Raw genomic sequence first — 23,218 nt, 5'->3', positions numbered from 1 at the left:
GAGAATGGTTGGTGGGTTGGCATGGCTGGGGTCAACTCCCTTAGCAGTTCGAGAGTGGGTAGTGGGTAGTGTGAAGGATGGAGCCAGAGTTGGGCCTTCGGAAGCACCGGATACTGGAGAAGAGGAAGAAGCCAGGGGAGGAGCCTACGGGGCAGTAGGCGCCCTGGGAGTGGGAGGAGTCGGAGCAGAAGGTCGGATAGGCGGAGGTTCCGGAGGTTCCGGAGTCAGCAATTCCTCTGTTCGGGGTGCATAGCCAGGAGCACGTGGGCAGGAGAGAAGGAAGTGAGATGGGAGGGTCTAGAGCTTAGATAGAAAAAAGCCTGAATATAAGGCAACTCCTTCCATTTACCTGTTCACTGGCAGAAGTTAGATAATTCCCGTAAAATATCGGGGTCTAAGGAACTGCGCCGTGGCCATTTTTTGTTATTTTGTAAAACATATTTGGGCCATTTTAAGAAATGGCAGAGCAGCTCTAGCTAGGACTTCAAGTACTATATAGTGAATAGGAATGGAGAATGGACAACCTTGCTTTGTTCCTTGTATTAGTGGAATTGCTTTGAGTTTTTCTCCATTTAAGTTGTTGTTGTCCATGTTCTTGCTGTAAAATGCCTTTACAGAGGCAGACAAGCTTAGAAATCTTTAAGCAAGGCATTAAGCTGAGAAGTTTTAGAGCTTCCAGAAGGCATCCCAGGGGAGAGGTAGGACTGATGGGATTGGAAGCCTTACTTCCCATGTCTGCAGGAGAGAGAAAAAAAATTAAAAATAAAAATAAATAAATAAACAAACATGATCCAAGGCCAAAGCCTCAGGCATCCCTGAGACTAAGCAGGCACAAACCACCATGACGCTTCGACAAGAGGGAGGGAGGTGGGGGCCAAGGTGTGCATAGGCGGGACCCCCCCCCCAGGAGTCCAACAGCATTCACTGCTTTGTCAAGTGAGGGAATGAGTGGGCCATATGCAGCCTGAGGATGCAGCCTGAGGACGGGAGTCGGACAGCGAGAATTATATCTCAAACCGTAGATGTGGGAAATGGCTAGAAATTTTAGCCTGCATTGGGGGCCGGCCATAGCCAGTGAAGGCTGTGGCTGGAGGTAACCCCAGTCTCAGGAACCCCAGAGGGGCGCCAGATCATCTACGGTCATTCCCACAGGTCCAGGAGACTGTTTACGCTGGCTGGAAGTGGGGGGCTCACCAATCGCAGCAGCTGGTGGTGTGCGGGGCAGTCCGGCAGCCCGGCAAATGCAAAGTGGGCTGTCTCATAGAGGAGCAAAACCTCAGCACAGATTCCCTGGTGCAGAGTGCCGGGGGTGGGGTGGGGTGGGGCTGATTGGTTTTATGCGGTGCTTTTACCCTACAAGGAAAAGTCATGAGGCACAAAACCCACCACTATAAGAGTTTTACTAGGAGGAGGGAGGGACAGGACAGAACGTGTGGTCAGGCCTGCTGAAAGGACATGTACGGAGAGGAGGTAGGGCACATGGGACCCGCCTTTTATGGACTACCTGTGCATGCACACATGGGCCTGTGTGGCTACTCCATGCATGCACATAGATTTCATGATCATGCTGTGCGCAAATTACGTGACCATGTAGCTCACGGATTACATAGGACAAAGGACCCTGAAATGGCTAGGCGGAAATGACTAAGTGTCATGCCAGGGCATGCGGTGATCATGTGGCCTCGGCTAGAATTCCTATCAATATATAGGACAGCTACTGATTTTTGTGAGTTAATTTTGTACAGTTATTTTGCTGAAAGTGTTTATCATCTGTAGGAGTTTCTGATTGGAATTTTTAGGGTCATTTATGTAAACTATCATATCATCTGCAAATACGGTTTGAATTCTTCCTTTCCAATTTGTAGCCCCTTGATATCCCTCAGGTGTCTTATTGCTCTAGCTAAGACTTCAAGTACTATATAGTAAATAGGAATGGAGAATGGACAACCTTGCTCTGTTCCTTGTATTAGTGGAATTGCTTTGAGTTTTTCTCCATTTAAGTTGTTGTCCATGTTCTTGCTGTAAAATCCCTTTCTTATGTTGAGGTATGTCCCTTATATGCCGAATCTTCCCAGGACTTTTATCATGAAGAAGTGTTTTATTTTTTCAAAATCCTTTTCTGCATCTAATGAAATAATCATGTGGTTTTTGTCTTTCAGTTTGTTTGTATGATGGATTACACTCATCAGTTTACATATATGGAACCATCCCTGCATCTCTGGGATGAAGCCTACTTGATCATGGTTGGTGATCTTTTTGATGTATCCTTGAATTCTGTCTGCAAGTATTTTATTGATAAAATTTTACATTTATCTTCTTAGGGGAAGTTGGTCTGTAATTCTCTTCTTTGTTGGGTCTTTATGTGGTTTGGGATTCAGAATAACTGTGGCCTCATAAAATGAATTGGGCAATGTTACTTCTCTTTCTATTTTGTATAACTTGAGGAGTATTGACATTAATTCATCTTTAAAAGTTTGGTAGAATTCTGCACTAAAACCATCTAGCCCTGGGCTTTTGTTATTTATTTATTTGGTTGGTTGGGAGATTTTTAATTACTGCTTCCATTTCACTGGCAGTCATAGATCTGTTTAAATTGCTTATCTGATCTTGATTTAACTTTGGTTAAGTGGTATGTATTGAGAAAATTATTGATTTCTTTCAGGTTTTCCAATTTGGTGGAGTACAGGTTTTTAAAGTATGTTTTTATGATTCTCTGGATTTCGTAGGTATCATTGTTATGCACTCCCTATCTCTAATTTTGTTAATCAGGATTATTAATTTGTTAATTTCTAATTTTGTTAATATCCTCTCTCTGCCCTTTAGTTAATTTGGAAAAGGGTTTATCTTATTTTCTCAAAGAACGAACTCTTAATTTCATTGATAATATTGTTTTTATTTGTTTGTTTGTTGCTATTTTAAGGCATTCAGCCCTGAGTTTATTTCTTTCCTTCTATTCCTTTTGGGTGTTATTTTTTTCTCTTTGTTCTGACGATTTCAGGTGTATTGTTACTAGTATGAGATCTCTGCAATATTTTTATGTATGTACTTAGTGCTATGAATTTACCTCTTAGAACTGCTTTCACTGTATCCCATAAATTTGGGTGTGCTGTGCATTCATTTTAGTTTTAGAAAGTCTTTCATTTCTTCTTAAATTTCTGTCTTAACTGTGTTTTACTCAGTTGTGAGTTGTTCGGTTTTTATGAGTTTGTAAGCTGTTATTTCTGTTGTTGATACCTATCTTTACTCTGTGGTGGTCAAATAGGATGCAGGATGTCCCTTAAATTTTATTGTGTATGTTGAGACTAGCTTTGTGTCTGAGTCTGTAGCAGTTTTGGAGAAAGTTCCATGAGGTGGTAAGAAGAAGGTATATTCTTTTGTGTTTGTGTGAAATGTACTGTAAATATCTGTTAGGCCCATTGGGTTTATACCTTCAGTTAGCTCCCCCATTTCTTCTTCTAGTTTTTGTGTGCATGGCCTGTCTATTGTCAAAAAAGGAGTATAGGAGTCTCCTACTGTCAGTGTATAAGAGTTAATATGTGATTTAAACTGTAGTAGTGTTACTTTTACAAACTTGGATGCCCTTGTGTTTGGGGCATGGATAGTAGGAATTGCAATGTCCTCTTGGTGGATTTTTTCTTGGACTAGTATGTAGTGTCCTTCCCTATCTCGTCTGATTAGTTTTGGTTTGAAGTCTATTTTGTTAGTTATTAAAATGGTTACACCAGTTTACTTCTTAGGTTTATTTCCTTAGATTATATTTTTCCATCCTTTTTACCCTGAGGTGATGTTTATCCTTGATGTTAAGGTGTATTTTTTTGGTTGCAGCAATAGTATGGATCCTTTTTTCACATACTGTTAGTTTGTGTCATTTTATTGTGGAAATGAGACTTCTGATGTTGAAAGATACCACTGAGCAGTGTTTGTTAATTCCTGTTATTTTGTGGTTTAGGCATCTGGTTTGTGACGATTGTCATTCCAGGTGATGATAACTGGTCTTGTTTTTGTTGTGTGGATGTTTTGTCCCTTGGTTCTGTTGTCTTCTCAGTGTACTGGTTGTATGTTGTCTGCTAGGAAATTCTTCTTGGATTCTGATAGATGTGTATACTGGGGGTTCCAAGCAAAATGTATTTCTAGGTTTTGGGAACTGACAGGGCTGGGAATGGACTAAGGAGAGGGGGTACAAAGGAGGGAGGAAAGCAGGGTGTTCCACTAGGATCTACTTAGTCCCCTGGGAATGGGGGCCGAGAGGGAACAGAGGCTGAAGCAGGTGGTCTGCCATAGAGCTGAGGATGAGACTGGGGGATTAAGCTTGGAGGAACAAAAGGAGAGCTGAAGGTCTGCAGATAGCCTAAGTGCTCTGCTGACCTAATTGGCCTGAGGGTTCCCAGGGAATGGCTGTTGGGTTTGGGGGTTAGGGTAAAGCAATAAGTGGGGCGGGGGGGTGGGGGGGAGGAGGGTATGTAGGGGAAGTTCTGTGTGATCTACTGAAGAAGGGAGCAGAAAGGGAGAGAACTGCAGCAGATGGTCTGCTGCAGAGCTGGAGCAGGGGAGACTCTGGGACTGGGTATGAGGGAGTGGAAGGAGGTCGGAAGATCTACAGCTAGCCTACCTGCTTCCCTGGCTAGAGTGGCCCGGTGGTTGCCAGCACATTTCAACACTTACACCAGCCTTCTCTCATCCTGTCTTGGCCTGTCCATCCCCCGTTCACACCCTTCCCTTGTTCTCCATGCCATGGTCTGCAGCTCTTGCTGTCGAGCTAATATTTCTGTGAGTGTGCCAGTTTGGACACAACTTACCCCGTTTGGTCTTGCTGGTTTCAATAGCATCAGACTCACCTCCTCTGCTTTAGAAACCAAACCCAGAAATGTAGCCCCCGTGGTTTGGTGGCAGCGTCACTGGGCTTTCCTTGAGTTTTCTGCAGCTGGAGATTGGAGACGTTCTGTCCCGTGTAGTCACTATTGTATGACGTTCTGTCCCGTGTAGTCACTGTCCTATGACGTTCTGTCCCGTGTAGTCACTGTCCTATGATGTTCTCTGCTGTGTTTTCACTATCATATGATGTTCTGTCCTGTGTAGTCACTGTCCTATGATGTTCTGTCCTGTGTAGTCACTGTCCTATGACGTTCTGTCCCGTGTAGTCACTGTCCTATGACGTTCTGTCCCGTGTAGTCACTGTCCTATGATGTTCTGTCCTGTGTAGTCACTGTCCTATGACGTTCTGTCCCATGTAGTCACTGTCCTATGACGTTCTGTCCCGTGTAGTCACTGTCCTATGACGTTCTGTCCCGTGTAGTCACTGTCCTATGACATTCTGTCCCATGTAGTCACTATCCTATGACGTTCTGTCCCGTGCAGTCACTATCGTATGACGTTCTGTGCTGTGTGGTCACTATCGTATGACGTTCTGTCCCGTGTAGTCACTGTCCTATGACGTTCTGTGCTGTGTTTTCACTATCGTATGATGTTCTGTCCCATGTAGTCACTATCATATGACGTTCTGTCCCGTGCAGTCACTATCCTATGCAACTCAAAGTCGTGGCTTGTCCCTGTGCACTCCTGTCACTTCCAGCTCTCCACATCACACTGTTAATCTGCCCCATTTCTTTGCCCGATGAGATCTTTCTGAATCCCAGTTCTGTCATCTGAGATAATCATTTTGTCCCAGCTTTATGACATACCCATTTTTCATAAACTTGCCTCTGTAGCTTCTGCCAAGATATTAATTAAAATGTTGAACAGATGGGGCCAAAGGCAGGCTTTGCAGCAGGACACTGGAGATGCATCTCCAGGTTTTAATTAGTGCTATTTAAGTGGCTGCACGCCCACCAACGGGGTGAGTATGTGGATTGTACTTCTCACTTTACCAGGGCCTATTTCATTAAAGACCATGTTAACTCACGTAAAGTCCCAATGTTTTATTTACTATATGTCTAATCTACCAGCCTTACTGAATAGAAAATCGAGTCTAATATAACTTCTTCTTGGAAGCCTCTTCTGACTTCTAATCATTGCTGCTTGCTTTCTGCCTAAAGATACGCCCAGAGCGAAGTTTAAGTTTACTGGTCTATAGCTTAGATAACCAATACTTCATGTGTGGCTTCATCTATGTGTGTGTACACCTGCTTTCCTGTGAGGACACGTGTGTGGGTGCTCATGGAGGACGGGTGACTTCCTTTAGAGTCATCTTCAGGAGCACTGTCATTCCTCTGGTAGGTTGTCTTTTCCTTGCCTGGAGCACAGCAGCCAGTGTTACCCAGGCTGTCAGGTGAGCTGGAGGGATCCTCCTGGTGCTGCCTTAGCAATGCTGGGATCACAGATACATGCATATTTACGTGGTCAATTAGTTCCTTTCTGATTGCTGTAATAAAACATCACAATCAAATGCAAATTATGGATTTATTTTGGCTATGGTTCCACAAGAATAAGAGTCTATCAGAGCAGGGAGGTATGACAGCAACCCCAGGCATGGTGTCTCCCAGGCATGTTTTCCTAGATTTTTAGTCGCAATCAGTTCCAAGTAAATATTGTTTTCTTTGTTCTTAATCAGAGTTTGTTCTTGGTTGACAAAACTTTTCTAGATGATTTGACAGTGATTCAACTGTCCCTCTAGGCGTCTCTTCCAAGGCCATTTCCAAAAAATTAATCTGGGGATGCAACAGATTCTACTCATTCCTTACAGCACCTTAATTAGACCTGGGTTTTAGTTTCCTCTTAGGAATGTTCTTAAAATGATCTCTCCAGTCCCTATGGTCCTCCCAATATTAGTTGGACACCACCGAGACTATGGTGAGCCACTCACAACTGCCTCAGGAGGGCAGGCTGCCAGGCAATGAGCCTGCTGCCTGAGCCACACACTCCAACTAAGGGCTTCAAACAGAAGCCAGGGAACAGAGAGGCGCGGAGCCTCCTCACTCCCCATAGTTATCACACAGAAGTCTTGACCTCTCTAAGGTGCTTCCGGTTAGCGGGATGCAGCCAGTCATCTCATTTCAGAAAACCCATACCTCCTACCCTGACATTGTTTCCAATACTCAGAAGTTGAGGTGGAATTTCATTTTCTAAATCCATAGACCTCAATTATAGTAGGCTTTCTTAGGGAGCACAATGTGGCTAGCACATGCTAGCCACAGTAGAGTAAAGCTATGGAGATGAGCATCTGCATTTTAGGACAGATTAGCTACACTGCACACTTGGATAAGATATCACTGGGAGGGTAAACAATTCTTGAATTTGCTTCAAGAAGTTACTCCCTGCCCCTTGCTGTAATCTTTAACATATCTAAGGTCTTTATGCTGACACCAAGCTTCATAGACATTCTTGGAGGCTAGTTAGTATCAACTATCAGAGTAGATATCACTTCATTCAACTTCAAAGGTCAAATTTTTTCATCTTGGAGTTCTTCCATCTTGGATATCTCTTATTATTATCGTTGTATTGTTATTTGTTTGGTGTGTGTGTGTGTGTGTGTGTGTGTGTGTGTGTGTGTGTGTGTGTGTGTGTGTAGGTCACAGGTCTACATGTGTTTTTTCCTCAATTGCTTTCCACCTTATTTTTTGAAAAGGCTCTCTCACTGAACCCAAAGTTCACCAGTTTGGCTAGACTAGCCAGTTAGCAAACTCTTCAGATCTTCCTATCTCTGCCTTCTCAGTGTTTGGGTTACGGATGTGTGCTGCCACAGCTGGCTGTATGTGAATATATATGCAGATACATGTACCTTTGTCCATCCACTGCATTCCTTTGAGACAGAGTCTCTCACTGAACCCAGATCAAGGCTGGCAGCCAGCACCTCCTAGTGATCTTCTTGTCTCAGTCTACCTTAGCACTGGGTTATGAGCACATGCACAGTCATATCCAGCATTTTATCTGAGTACCCGGATCCAAATTCAAGGTCCTCATGCTTACACAGCAAGTGTTCTTACTCACTAAACCATGTCCCCAGACCCCATGCCTGCCCTTTTATGGAAGGGTACAGAGTGTAGTACTACTTATTATTCAAAATATGATTCAACTTGGATAAATAGGCAAATAAAAACATTCTCCCAAAATGGTTGAATTTGTTGTATTTATTTCTTTCTAAAGTTTGTACATTTACATATACCATATTATAATCCTTCACTGTTTGCATGATTTCTATTACATAAAAACCATTTCAAATGCAATAAATTTTGTTGTTATAAAACAACAAAATACCCTCAACTTATAAAAACACAGGGGCATTTCTATTCATGGCCATTTACACAATAGAGAAATGTACTGTAGACATCACAGCTTCTATACAGTTGACCCACTTGTCTACAAGGTCTAGGTTTACTTTAATAACAGTGGAATAGGGTAATATTTATATACAGTTATTTCAATAAAAATAAAGCAGTTGTAAAATGTAAACTTAATTTTCAAAATATTCTTTAAACACTTTAACAATATGCACATAAATTACTGTTCCATTCAAAAGACTACCACCATGAATGCCGCAATTGGGAAGTGGCATTTCTTGAGTCTGGTATGTGATAAGGAACAGGTTTTCAGTACACGGTGTGGTGCCGCTAGCTTTCCCAGGCCGGCTGAAGCTGACAGTTTGGCCACTGAAAAGGGGAGGCTACTGTTTGGTCGCTAATGACTTTTACAACGTGCAGGGGCGTGTGGCCCCAGGGCTGCGGTACACAGAAAGGACGGTGGAGAAAACTTTGGAGGAAAAGGAATGTTATGCACTGCCAATCAGCTGGAGCCACGGGAAACAGAAACCAGTGACGAGGCTGTAAAAGCCCGGCTCCTGTTTTATCTTAACAGATACAAACTGCCACCCTTACGTGCATCCCACAGTCCCCAAGGCTGACAACACGGGCTCTTCCCTTGTCTAAATTTCTGTTCCAGAAGTGAATTCCAAAAACTTGAGGTAGAAGAGAGCGCAGGGAGGCATGTCGGCCTTTGCTCAACAACTTTCACATGAACAGAGCACTGTTGAGCAATTTTATGTTCCTTGACCCTTCCCACAGAAATGAAATAGTATCCATTTCTGGACATCGGGGAGCAAAGGGGAAGATATCCTCTGGCACTGAACAGAACTCAATGTGCCCATCGGTTTCCTGAAAAGACCCAATGCAATCTTAGCGTCAAGCTGAGGATCTTTTTACCCTATGTGTCTCCCTCCATGACTGAGTCGCTCTCAGAGCTGATATCTTGCCTAAGCAGGGTCAAGCCACTGGGACAGCTGGATTCCTGTTTCCGGAACCCAGGATATACCTGCTGCTGAGCAGAAAGCCCGAGTGGAGCAGAAGGCCAAGGAGAAGCTCCAGCGTAGGAAACTCACCCTGCTCTCCACTGCCCGGGGTAAGGGCTCAGAGCAGTGCCTCAGACCTGCTGTGTGGTCCTTCATGGAGCCTTGTGGCTGGGACTTGTGGGTGTATCCGAAGGCTTGCACAGACTGATGGGCAAAACGCTAAGTGGAGCTCCAAAGTTCTCTCCAGTCACCAGTGCTTCCAGGAATGGAAGTCAAAGTGCTTATTTTCATAGGACTGCTATGGAGAGCTGAACTCTCCCCTGCAAAAGGACACTGGATTTGGGTCCCTACCTCTATTGCTCCTGAAGATCCTGGCCTATGGATAAGTGTTCAGCTGTTCAGCACACTCCAGTGCAAGCTCTCTCACCTACAGCTGAGGAGCCAGGGCAGGCAATCCACACTTGGGGCTCTGAATGTAATATAGCTTCTCCATTTACACTCGCCTCTTCAATGAATGATCTGCAGAGGGCCAGTGGGGGATGCTGGAGAGTCACTGCCTATGAGTCCCAAGAATGCCTTCAAGTTGGTGGTCCACCAGGAAGGACATGGCATGCATCCCCATTTCTCTGTTAAAACTGTGATGCCTCTCAAAGTCAAACACCAGCGCTCCATCCGTCTTCCCTGGTTCTTGGAACACATCTGTGATACAGTTTACACTGTCTTCATTTATCATCTCTTTAGAATACTCTGGCCTTCAGTGTCTTAAGGTCATACTTAAGGTATAACTTAAAACCTCTCTCTCTCTCTCCTCTCTCTCTCTCTCTCTCTCTCTCTCTCTCTCTCTGTGTGTGTGTGTGTGTGTGTGTGTGTGTGTGTGTACACCCAGATGCAGTTGTAGGCATATTAATTTTTTCCTTAAACACTTTAAGGGGGCAGTTAATCAGTGAATCTCTTAGGAAAGGATTTAACACATACATTGCGACCCCGAGTGGAAAACAGCCAGCTTACCCCTCCACTTCAATTTGGTCTAATAACTCTTATTTCTAAAGCTTAAAAAAGTATTCTAACAACATAAAAATTCAATGTGCATATATACTCTCTAGAGTGAATATTATTATCCATGTCAATGGTTACTTGGCTTTACAACTTCCATGGCTTTATATTAAAATCCAAACATTTCAAGTAACTATGGCCTAAAATATACCTTATTTCTACTACTCATTTTCTGTGTGATTTCTGAATCAAATGGCTGTTTTCTGCAAATCACAAGTAATTCTTAGGAGGAAATATTCTTGCAGAAGCCCTGCTGATCAGCCACAGAGCCAGCCCACCACACATAAAGAACAAATTGGGAAATATATATTTGCAAAAATAGTTTGAGACCGAAGAGTTAATAAAAACAAAACTCAAGTGTAACTACCAATATGGGTCTGCAGCCTGGAGCTGAGGATAGTCTCAGACCCTACAGTTCCAATCCTCTGACTCAGACATGAACAAAGACACTGCAGCCAGCCACTCACTCAAACACATCCAGTCGCTGCTTTAAATATACCAAACATGCTGGTTAATAAAACGGTAGTGACTATTTACACTCTATAATATAAGCAATAACACCAAACAACTAAGGCCAGTGGCTCTTCTTTGGGGAGAGTCAGGAAAAAGAGACTGAAGTATAAAAATATTAAATAAAGTTTTAACTTGTTCCTAAAGTCCTTTTACCTGTGACACTAGCTGTTAATTTGTGCAACTGCGAACCTGGAATACAGTACCCGATCTTGGGATGCCCTGATAGACTTCAGTATCGTCTGTGATATTCCTTTATAACAAAGAGGGTAAGGATGTGGCACCAGGAGAGTGTGTGATCTACTCTAAAATATACACTGGTACATAAAAGGTACACTGGGTACTTATTCAGTTCTTCAGAAAGCTATGTGTTTTTCTGGACTAATTACAACAATAAAGAACGCGAGCTCAAAAGCATCACATTTTGTAATAAGCCCAAAGTTATCAGCTCAGCTTTAAGTGCTCTTAATACTAAAGTTGCTAAGACTGCCCAGGCTGGCTTTCCCCCCACTTCTCCTGTATTTCTCAAATTATAGTGAGTTCTTACTGTATTGCACACTGTACACTTCAATAGATTCACAAGTTTAGTCATCTTTGCCCTGGTAATTCAAAGCTTAAAGATGGAATTTTCTATTGTAAAGTCTTATTAAAAATTTAATCAAAATATCATTTGAATTTAAGTTTAATAAAACAATACCACTATATGAACTCTCAACAACTGTACTATATAATCATTCCTATGAGGTTTTTAAACGTTCTTTTCATATTATACTGGTTGTTAAAGACAAAAATAATTTCAACATACATATACCATATACTGATACACAATCTACACACTGATACACATACATACATACAACTATAAATACCCACAAATACAACATTAGCGGGTGACGGAGAGCATTTCCTTTGACATGTGACATACTATCTATACAAATATTTCCCCAAATACTTTAGTACGACAGATATACACATAAATTACAAAGAATTGCCCACGAGACCTAAGGAAACCTACTGTATGTACAAGTAACTGGCTGAATCCTTGCTCTTGCACGCAATCAGCAAACTGCCATGCAGATTCAAGTATTTACTGACATTCTTTCCACATGCATGAGCTGACTGACCGAAGATGCCCACTCTACAGATGCAGAATGAGAATGACACCAGATGTCAGGCCTGTTAAATGGGAAGGATGGAGAGGAGTCGGAAGGGCAATGCAGTGACAAAGTACCTCTACAACAGATCATGGATTATTTTATGTGGACTGATCAAGTCCTCTGGAAGGTATGATGATGGCAGATGTCAAAAGTAAGAGGGGGATTTCTGCTGCTCTAGAGGTTCACCAGCAGCCTGGACTAGGGAATGAAGTAGAAGGCCCTGGAGCAAGGGAGATCCTCTGCCTACAAAACTGACTGGTCTGTTTGGATGAGTGACACAGATCCTTCAGCATTACCATTCTTGGACCAGAGTCTAGGTTTAACTGATGCTACAATTCGACTTTGGCTCTCGTGTGAGCTTTCCAAGTGAAGAGCACACTGTCCCCTGAACTTAACAAAGATATTCTCTGACAAAACCAGGAATGGGGGCTACTGACCTGATAAAATCCTGCATCCACAAAAGCTAAACCACAAAAAACTTGGAAGTTTAAAACTAAGAAACTTAATGTCAAGTGAGGCTTAACTGATGACTACTAGAAAAAAAAATGGCAAAGAATTCCAATTCCATATACAGCTAACTTCATCTAAGGTCTCTCTGGTTTGGGAAGACAAAGGAGAAACTGACTTCTAATCATCAGGGCGGACAAGATGTGCATCTCAGGACAGTCGATCCTTACTTCCGAGCACGGCCCTTCATCCTTGCTCTTTATATAAAGGGCAGAAGGCAAAGGAGCCAGTGTCCCTTCCTGCACTCAATTTCCTGAGCAGATTATAACACAAACCTAGATGGGCCTTGAAAAACCAGCCAGATTTTCCTCTTCCAGAATCAATTCCCTCACATTCCATTTTCCTGAAAACAGTCTCATCTTCAGGATGAGGGAACTAAATGGGAGGGGCACAGAGTGCCTTACAAACTTCACAAGATCGTGGCATGAGAAATTGGCTCCATCTTATTTACCTAGGAGCAATTTTAAAAAGTGGCATATAATCTATAAATTATTTCTACCAGAGCACTTCCCCAACACACATGCTTGACTCACTGTGATTAACTGAAATGTATATAAGTAGCATTTGGCTTAATCGGACATTTCTAAGAGTTAGGTAAATGACATATTTTTTAAAGTACATTTCAGTAATGCCAATGATATACCAATAAAATAAGGACTCTGAGTGGAAGTAACTAGATTTTAATCTCTAAAATTGAGTTCCTGGCAAACCTTTTTAGAAGTTAGCATGTGAGGTAGGGTGAACCCCACAATACACAAAGATGTTATACAGGGTCAGTTTGCAACAAGACTATCATCAAAGTCTTTTGATGACTTGAGATTTTCTACACTGAAAGTCATTATTAAGGGTATGCTTAGGGTAGATGCTCCTTTGTCACATGGAGAAGAACTCCGAGGCTCCAGGGCACTGAGGTAGGGACGAAAGTAGGTATAGATGGGGTAGGATGAAGTACCATGGGAAGGAGTGGGAGGAGAGCTCCCTGTACCGTGCACTGGGCAGCAGGCTTAGAGTAGCTGTACTAAGGACCACCTTCCATTTCTTATGACTCAATACTCTGGGGGAAATGGGATTGGCTATGGACCAGACTCTCAGAGTTCCATCAGATCAGAGGTGTTTCCGACCACAGGATAAACATAGCCTGCTGGGCATTCTTAGCAGGCAACATCCTTCCAGAAGCCTCGGGGAAGACACATTTTAAGCCTACCCCCTGAAGATGGACAGCATTACATCAGGGCAGGCTGGGATTCTAACTCAGAGAAGAATGTTATAGTAATTTTTCAAGATAAATGATGCGGGCATAGTAGGCCACAGCTTCAACAGTGTCTTCGTCATCTGATTATCTATGAGCATGGCCCTAAGTTCTGGAGCCAACACTAGTGAGTCCTGTGATAGGAACAGTGGCAGCGCTGATGCTAGGGTATTCTCAGACTGTTCTCCATGCCAGAAACTCTAGAGCAAGGTACCATTCAATGTATATTAGATACTTCAGGCAAATACACACAAACATCCTATACACAGATAGACACACTCTGTGGACAAACACAGTCAAACATGTTAACTGTTCTTCAGCTACTGATGCTCAAAGGTGATGCTCAAGACTCAAAGGTCTTGGTACCTCTTTCCCTTCAGGGACTACAAATACTTAGGCAAAAAGCAGACAGTGATAATTCACTTTCCAGAAGAAAGGCAACTTGCTCAGGAAATATTGGGTTCAATGGGAAGCTATGAAATAGCTCAGGTACATGAACCACAATGGTAACTACCCATGTTAGCTTCATGGTTCTAAAATATAAATCAAGTCAATTGCCTTTACCTAAACAAGATAGAAAATAAAGGATGTTTTTCAATAGTGTAGCAAAATACCATGAAAGAAGCAGCTACTTTAGAGGGAGTTACTATTCCTGGGCACAAGCAAGACAGACATGTATAGAGGTGAAAAGAAGTACAGGTTAATACTGAATCCTGTAACTAAATGCTAGTAGATCCTAGTGATATGTCTCTATAAACTACCATGATTTCTAACAGGCTTCCTCTAACTTACTGGAATCATGCTATTCATGCAAGAGCAGCTGATTCTCTGGTCATAGTACCTTCAACTAACCAAGTAGAAATAGAGAAAATGTCTAAGGACATAAAGAATATTCAAATGTCATCCTGTTAGTGTTGAAGATCTGTTGTTGGGAAGATAGTAGTTTTAGAGAATACAGTTTCAAGGTTGGAAACCTGAGAGTCTTCAGCCATAGAGGAAGCTCACCTTTTATATTCCTTTCTCTTCCTCTACAGGCAATATTCTACTTAATACCTTGAATTCTAAAGGGACTGTTTAACTGTAAGGTGAAACCATTATGAATACAAGAGAAAAAAATGAGATCAAACATATACAAAGAATTTCAGGAGCAATCTTAATAGTGACAGAGTCAGATGGCTCTGGAGATGGAGATGAGACTAAGATAAGAGGTGACTGCACCCAAGTGATCGGATTCCTCCATCTTCGGTCCCTATGATCAGACTGACTTCAGACTGGGTCTGAAGGGTCACTGTCCCGTGCAGCTGTGCTTGCTCCTTATTTGTCCTAATGTAGAAAAGAAAAAAGGGGGAAGGGACCTCATTTTCCACATTGTTTTGTTTCAACCAGGACAGGATTTGTGCCTGCAGATCTATGCAAAAATGAATCTATTCCTGGATGGAAGGGTATCAATCAATGACAGAGATGATTCTGATTCCTAGTTCAGACCCCATGGGAGTGAGGTAACACATTCCTACAGAACGCCACACACCCTACTGCAGCAGCTCCCAGCTTCCTCCCAAAGGGCTGATTACTGCCACCACCCTTGAGAAAACAAAAGTAGCTTGGGATCACTCCGCCCTAGAGGGCGTCCCTTCAAGCAAGGTGACGCCACCTCTGCTTTCCCTTGCATGGCTGGAATGGCATCCACCCCTGAGGCAGACTCGGGTGCCTCCCTAAGGTCTCCCTCCAGTCCTGTCCTCTTCATGTTCCCCCTTTGCCTGTGTCCAGCACTGAACAACAGGTGCCAGGATGGATGCAGAAGCGCCCCACCCTCGGCCACCCTGACGCCCAACACTGCCTTTTTTTAGGTGAGCATCTATAAGCATTCAACTTCACCTCCGTGACCGGGCAGGATTTCACATGTAAAGTCTAGGATTTCCTAAAGCACAATGCTTGTCCAGTTATGTATTTCACAATGGATTAAAAATTTAAACCTAAAAAAAAAAAAGCACAACGGTTGATTGGGAAGACATAAAATAACTGTGCAGAAGTGCAAATAAGAGAAAGCTGAAGGAGAAAGGATCTGTAATCCTCTGCCCCTCACAAAAGGTGCATTAGTCATAAAGTCGCCCAAATCATCAAAGCAAGAAAAAACTCAAGAGCAAAGACACCTGTACAGAAACTAACAAAAATATACAATATAAAAGGTTACTAATGCACCATTTAGTCACAGACTATTTTTTTTAAATATATTCACGGATTACCAGAAAGATCTTGAAAAACTCTGTTTTGCTCCATGACCAGCACTTCCTGGCCGTGGATGGACTCTAAGTAACTTTTTGCTTAATGCCCGGTGTCTCAGGTCGGTGGTCCTTCCTCTCTGACACGTTGCGCTTGACCTTGGCAGTGACTGGCGATGCATCTGGGTTCAGGGAAGGACTTGAATGTGACTTCTTCAGTCCCACTGCCTCGTTTCCCTCAGTACTCAGGAGCTCCTTGCCTCCTTCTTTCAGAATGTTGACATAAATTTCGTAGCGGGTTTTCTGAAGGCAAAAATCAGAGAAGTGCAGTCAGTGAGGGTCCCAACTGCCTGTGTGCAGCCAACCTGGCACACAGCACCCATCACACGAGAGCGTTCTGGACACTCGACTTTCCCCCAAGCCGCCAAGTTACCTGGGTACTCATAACTGCAGGATGATGACTCATTTATTGAGACAAGAAACTAAGCTAGAATTTTCATTAGCACTTATTCTGGCTAGAGTAGCCACGCATCTGAAATGCACATGCCCAAGGTGGAGGTTTATCTTCTGGGCAGGAGGAGCTGTAACCTCTGGTTCACATGAGACTCCTGCATGGGACCTGGGCTTCAAATGTACTTGGCTTGAACACAGTCATCTGCTCTCTATAACTCTGGAAGGGTCAACTGGATAGTCCTTCCATGCTGAATCCATCTGCTAGTGCCCTGTAGGGCAGTAATACACCCTAGAAGCCACTCTGAATTTCTATTGCTTTTCTTCTAGGATCAGCCAATTCTCCTTACACTATGAAGAGTGGTTACTAGGAAACAAGATGAGGCTTGCAGAACATGGAATTGCTTTCTGATGCTTTTCTCATTCTACACTTCTTTTGTGACTGGCTATTTATGGAATGCCTTCTATGTTCCAGATAGCCCCCCCCCATCTCTCTCGGGCTGATATTTTTTCTAATGGCTGAAAACACTGCAGAGGCGATTGTTTCTTCCTAGTCCCAACAGTGCTGTTTGTCTAAGTCACTTATCTAGAACTGCTGCACAGCACACTGAAATGTAGAGAGTCCTGATTTGATACATTCCAGTCAAAACATGCTTTTCAGCATGCAGCTTCCATACACAAAGACTTTGGACAAGCCCTACAATGTTTCATTTCTAAACAAGAGCATGTCAGTTATAAGACCGTCCAAACAAACGGAGGCAAAAGCTGTTAAGACTATATCTCTTTCAGGGATTTTTCTAGTTAGGTTAGAGGTTTGTATACATCAGATTCAAGTGCTACATTTCCAAGTTCTTTTGTCCAATGTAAGAAGCCTGCTAGCCATTCAATTTGTTCTGCATCCAACCATGGCACTGAACATCCATCGAGTGCCCTTGTGCTAACATGAAGTTATTCACACAAATCATAGAAAACTTGTAATATTAGTATTTCTTTTTACTCAAAAGGAAATAAAGTCAGGAAAGCCTAAAGTCAGGATACATAGGTAGGAAACTTTGATTTGAATCCAAGGAAGGTAACAGTGGGATACACTCTGCAAACATTTTCTTTCTGGAATTGACCATATAAATGAATGCATGTTCTCAGAAGAACTCTGACAGACACTGTTGGTCAATCAAAAGCTATTGTCAATTTCCTCTTCTTTGCCCTGGCCCTCTAAAGAGAGACACAAAGCATACAGCCATTTCCCTAGCCCCTCTAACAACTAAGATGGGCCTTCTGATGCTCCAGAAATGAGTAGACAGAAGAATGCTGGGAACTCCTGGGAAAGAACTTGCTTTTTGATGGGAGAGCTGTGTAGCTAGAGTTTTTCCGCCTTGCCCACAGTCAGGACAAATCTGTCACCCGCCAGTCCCACAGCCGCTCAGGCCCAACCAAGTTAACACAGAGACTTATATTGCTTACAAACTGTATGGCCATGGCAGGCTTCTTGCTAACTGTTTTTATAGCTTAAATTAATCCATTTCCACAAATCTATACCCTGCTATGTGGTTCGTGGTTTACTGGCATCTTTTCATGCTGCTTGACCTGGCAGCGGCTGGCTGTGACTCCTTCTGCCTTCCTGTTCTTTTATTTCTCCTCTCTGTTAGTCCTGCCTATACTTCCTGCCTAGCCATGGCCAATAAGTGTTTTATTTATTGACCAATCAGAGCAACTTGACATACAGACCATCCCCCAGCACAGCCAAATGCAGACCATCTCAGACACCTGCACTCAGGCCCATGGTCCTAATCATCCTTTGTGCGGACCTGCTGGGTAAAGCCATGAGGAGCCCAAGAACGGGCTCCCACAGGACATACAGAACATCCCACAGCAGAGCTGGGCTTTGGAGGAGAAGCCACCAGTTTTATGGCCTTATTCTTTTAAAAAAGATTTATTTTAACTAGGTACATTTGTGTACCCGTGTGCCTGAGTGCAGTGCCTGCTGAGGCCAGAGGCAGGAGATATTCCAAGAGTTACAGGCAATGATAAGCTGTCCATCATGGGTGTTTGGAATTGAACTGGGTCCTCCTTAAGAGCAATATGCACTCTTAAGCACTGAGTCATCTCTCTAGCCCCAAAGCCTTACTCTTTCTCCCCATTTGATATGATTCCTAAAGCTGTTACCATGTGATGTAGGATAGGAGGTATAGATACAAAGGAAAAACATGCTAGGCCTAAGGGAAAATTGAAAGACATGGAAAGACAGACAGAGAGGGGGGTGGACAGAGAGCCTGATATTTTGACCCAATAAGCTGGACCCAACCCTAAGATTCCCTACATCCCCAGATTCATAAAGATAAACCACAAATTTATGTATGCAAGAAGGCACTATCAACATTCCTTATTTGCAGGTAAAAGAATTACTACTTGAATATTCCAATTTCCATAAATAAGGAAACAAAAACCAGAGAACACTGCCTTACAGGACCACATGAGAGCTTAGTCAGACCTGTCGCTAATCAAAAGCTCACCAGCATTACATATTGCTACATGTGCCCCGTCATCAGAGCTAGAGGCAATCCAAAGGACACACTGGTTCTAAAACCGTATCTATTTAAAGAATTTATTACACTGTCGCCAAACTGCCTTGGTGGCAAAATTAAAATTCTGCAAAGATTATTTTCAAAGAGTCCATGATTCTGGATAAGTGACATATGGGCAGTTTAAAGCAGACTCAGGAAGCCAGGCTGAGACACACTGGTCCATGAAGTGAAGTGTCCATGCAGTGAGGAGATGGGGAGGGCAGGGTTTTGATAAGACATACAAGCGACGCAAGGAGAGAAGCGATATGGCCAGTAGTTTCTATTATTGTGAAGAAGCAGGTACCTTTTCATCCCATCTGAACTCCCAGTTTAAGTGAAGGGAAGGTTCTACCCACATGTAGGATCGACCTTTCTTCATAGTTCACTGACCTCCCAGCCAGTCATCTCTGGAAACACCCTCAGAGACACACAGAGAACTGTGTTCCACTGATCTTTTAGGCGTTTCTCAAGACAGTCCAGTTACCAACTGTGATTAACTATCACAGTGTCTTGACAGCTCACACTTTGTACTTCAGAATCTCATACTCTTCCTTATTATATCACCTCCTTTGGAAAAATGCCTCATTTTGATGAAGTACAGTAGTACTGAAGTACAATGACTAAAGGTATGAGTTTGAAATTAGGTTATCTGAGTTCAGGTCATTGCATCAATACATACTGTGAGATTGTAGACTCCTTATTTTGACTCTTTACTGTTGTGAAATATTAGTTAAAGATGTGTCAAATTTGTTTATGCTGTGGAATATTTGTTTAATGATGCAAAGCTGTGTTGCATTCTTTTATGTTGCATTTGTTTACCTCTGTAAAGCTGTGTTACATTGTCTAAAGTAACTAATTGGTCTAAAACAACTGATTGATCTAATAAAGAGCTGAAAGTCCAATAAAAAAAAAAAAAAGAAGAAGAAGCAGGTACCATGGAGGGATGTACCTGAAAAAGACACGCAGGAAACCCTGTCCTTCATGCATCTCACAGCTACACTACAAAGCCTTGTCACGTGTGAGTCACGTGCCTTTGCTAACCACAGCACAGAGGCATGGCTATGTAGGAGTCATCTGCTCATAGGAAAAGAGGAAGCAGAGGGAAAGGTGAAGGAGGCCCAGGGAAAAGAACTACTCTACTGTTAGAGAAAGCAAGGCCAGGCAATGCAGACCGGCCTCGGAACTCAGATGGCTAGCCTCCCTTCCGATGAAAGAAAACATCTCGGCATGAATGCCTTTGCTTGAGTTTTCACTGGGCTTTCTTGGAGGAGTAGGAAGGCTGTACTTCTGACTGACTACTGACCTCATCTGTGAAGGGCGATTTTTCTTTCTTCCTTTCTTAGAAGACATGATGCTCATAGACTTTCCTCAGATAAACTAGGACAGGCATGTTTTAAGCTGAAGCTGGTACACAAGGACAAACAACACAGTGGGAAGAGTAAGTGTACTCTTTCCCTTTTTTCTAGTTTATTTTTCAATTGAACTCATAATTTTTCAATCATAGCACTTTGTAGAGACGATCACAGAAAACCGCATCTGGACACAGTGCAGAAATCAACAGATTGTGGGGAGCCCGGCTCCAATGGCTATGCATCTGGATCACAACTCCTGCATCTAGGGCTCAGGGAACATCAAGGAAGAAGAGGCAGGAGGACCATCCTCCTTCTTCAAAAGTATTTTACTGTTAAGTGACTCATATTGACTGTACATACTACCCTGGGGGCACAGTGTGAAGCTACAATACATGTATACAATGTGTATGATTAGATCATAGTACTTGGCCTAAGTATCATCCCAGACATTGTACTGAGAACAGTCAAAAGCCTTTCTATTCTTGTCAAATACTCAATGAAACATTGTCAACTGAGTTATGTTACCAAGGTACTATTGACCATGAGAAGTTACCACTTCTCCAACTGCATCCCTGTAACTATCTTTTAATTCCTTCCCCAAGCTCCTTTCCAGGCTTTGGCTACCAAAATTCTGTTTTCCACTCCTTTAAGATCAAGATTTTAGTACCCACTAAGAGAGAACATGTGTTTTTTTTTTTTTTCTTTCTAAGCCCGACTTATATAGCAATGATGGGGCCCATGTATGCTGCTATAAATGCCAGATACACATCCATATTTTATGGCTGAATAAGACATGTAAACACACATGATTATAATATAATATGTAATAATATACATTTTCTTTATCCATTTGTTTATCCACTGATGGGCACTTAGGTTGAGATTCCTTACCTGGGTTATTACGAACAGTGAAATAAACCCATGGATGCAAATTTCTCTCTTGACATACTGATTTCAATTGCATATTCTGGAGTGAGTGGGACTGCTTGATAATTTGGTAATTGTTTGTAGGTTTTGAGGAACTTGCATACATCATGCCACAGTGATTACAAAAGTTGGCATCACCAACAGTATATGAGTCTTATCCATTCCTCTGCATCACCACCATATTTTTTTAAATTTTACGTTGTGTGATATTTTGTGTTCTGACCAATAATGCTTGCCTGGAGATCAGAGGCCAGGCAGTGGTGGCACACACCTTTAATCCCAGCACATGGGAAGAAACAGGAAGATCAGGAGTTCAAGGCCACCCTGGGCTTCACAAGATTGAACCAGTCTAAATGAGAAACAGAGCTGGGTGGTGGTGGCTCACACTTTTGATCCCAGCACATGGGAGGCTCACGCCTTTAATCTCAGCACTAGGGAGGTTGAAACAGGAATATAAGGCAGGTAGAGACAGGATTTCGCCACAGTCTGAGGATTTGTAGAGACAGGATTGCCCTTTTTGGTCTAAGATTTTGTAGAGGTAAGAAGTTTCTGGTGGCTGCTGCTCTGCTTCTCTGATCTTTCAGCATTCACCCTAATATCTGATTCCCAGTTTTTATTGTTAAGACTAACTAGGATCATGTGTCAATTTTATTTTGTTTTTGTTTTTTGATAAGAGCTATTTTACCTCATTTTTACCTTGATTTTTATTTTTCCAATGACCAGTAATACTGAACATTTTTCATAATTGTTGGTCATTTGCACAATCTCTTTTGAGAAATGTCCATTCAGGTCATTTTGCCATCCCGTATCCCTTTGCTCTGTTCTGTAATCCCACCTCCACACCCACTCCTATTGTGCATGATTTCTAATTAAAATTTTCCTTGTTTTCTTTTTGCTGTTGTTTGAGCTCCATATACATTCTGGATGTTACCCATCAGATGAGTCATTCACAAATATTTTCTCTCATTCAGCAAGTTGCTTCTCTATATTGCTGATTGATTATTCCCCTTGTTGTGCAGACGTGCCAACTAAATGAACCCTAGTTGTTAATTTTTAGTTTCATTGACAATGCTTTTGGGGTCATACCACCCAAAAATCTTTGCCCAGACCAGCCAATATCTTCAATTGTTGTTTTCCTTACATTCTCTCATCTCCACCTCTCCACTCCTCCTCCTCCTCTTCCTTCTCTCTCCCCACTCCCTCTCTCCCTCCCTCTCTCCCTCTCTCCCTCCCTCCCTCCCTCCCTCCCTCCCTCCCTCCCTCCCTCCCTCCCTCTCTCTCTCTCTCTCTCTCTCTCTCTCTCTCTCTCTCTCTCTCTCTCTCTCTCGCCCTCTCTCTCTCCCTCTCTCTCCCTCTCTCTCTCCCTCTCTCTCCCTCTGTATTTTTAAAAACAGGGTCTTTCAATGAACCTAAAGTCCAGCAATTTGCCTAGATTGACTGGCCATCCAGTCCCGGGAATCCTTGTGTCTCCACCTCCCAGCACTGGGATCATAGGTCCATTCTTCAGAGCTTGTCATTTTTCTGTAGAAACCAGGCTTTGAACTCAGGTCCTCATGCTAGCCCTCTGCAGACTCTCCACCAGTCCTCCCCTACAGTTTTTTTTTTTAAATGTCTTTTTAAAAGTCTGATGTATCAGACTAGCAGAACAACCAATATTCAAACAGCCAACCTTGCCTGAAGAACCTGATCGATGACATTTAGAGAAGGACTGCTGCTTCCCTAACAGCCTGTTCCTCCTCACAAATGGAACTGAATTTTCTCTTCTTTTTTTTTTTTTTAATTAAAAATATTCATGTGACTAGCCCGAGGAGAGGAAACAAAGTTTAAAATGAAACCCAGCAATTCCCAGCACGCCTGCAGTCTCCTTTTCTGCCATATGCTCCGGCCTTCGCCCCTGACACGTATGTGTAAGTCTGCTAGGGCATTGTTGTGAAAGCCGTTATGCTAGTCTAATAACAAGTGATAAACCCAAAGCTTGAAACTAAGGTAGCCATTTTGAAACCATGAAATAAGCAT

At 42.7% G+C, this 23,218-nt stretch overlaps 1 protein-coding gene across 11 annotated transcripts in view; it reads right to left on the bottom strand.

Moving 5' to 3' along the window:
• Positions 1-8,048: 8,048 nt before the first annotated feature.
• Positions 8,049-23,218, bottom strand: part of Psd3 (pleckstrin and Sec7 domain containing 3) — a 539,468-nt gene continuing 524,298 nt past the window's right edge. For 8 of the 11 annotated variants that reach the window (XM_042262561.2, XM_076553258.1, XM_076553263.1 and 5 more), the window contains one exon: positions 15,908-16,215. In XM_042262561.2, the coding sequence (XP_042118495.1) occupies positions 16,000-16,215 (216 nt within the window). In that variant the 3' untranslated portion in view covers positions 15,908-15,999. Of the gene's footprint in view, positions 16,216-23,218 lie in introns of all 11 variants that reach the window. The other 3 variants (XM_076553255.1, XM_076553257.1, XM_076553256.1) reach the window with 1 other exon arrangement.

This window comes from Peromyscus maniculatus, chromosome 17 (assembly GCF_049852395.1).
Source record: "Peromyscus maniculatus bairdii isolate BWxNUB_F1_BW_parent chromosome 17, HU_Pman_BW_mat_3.1, whole genome shotgun sequence".
Taxonomy (NCBI): domain Eukaryota; kingdom Metazoa; phylum Chordata; class Mammalia; order Rodentia; family Cricetidae; genus Peromyscus; species Peromyscus maniculatus.
Note: the sequence above shows the minus strand (reverse complement) of the source record. Positions and strands in the feature narration are given on the sequence as shown.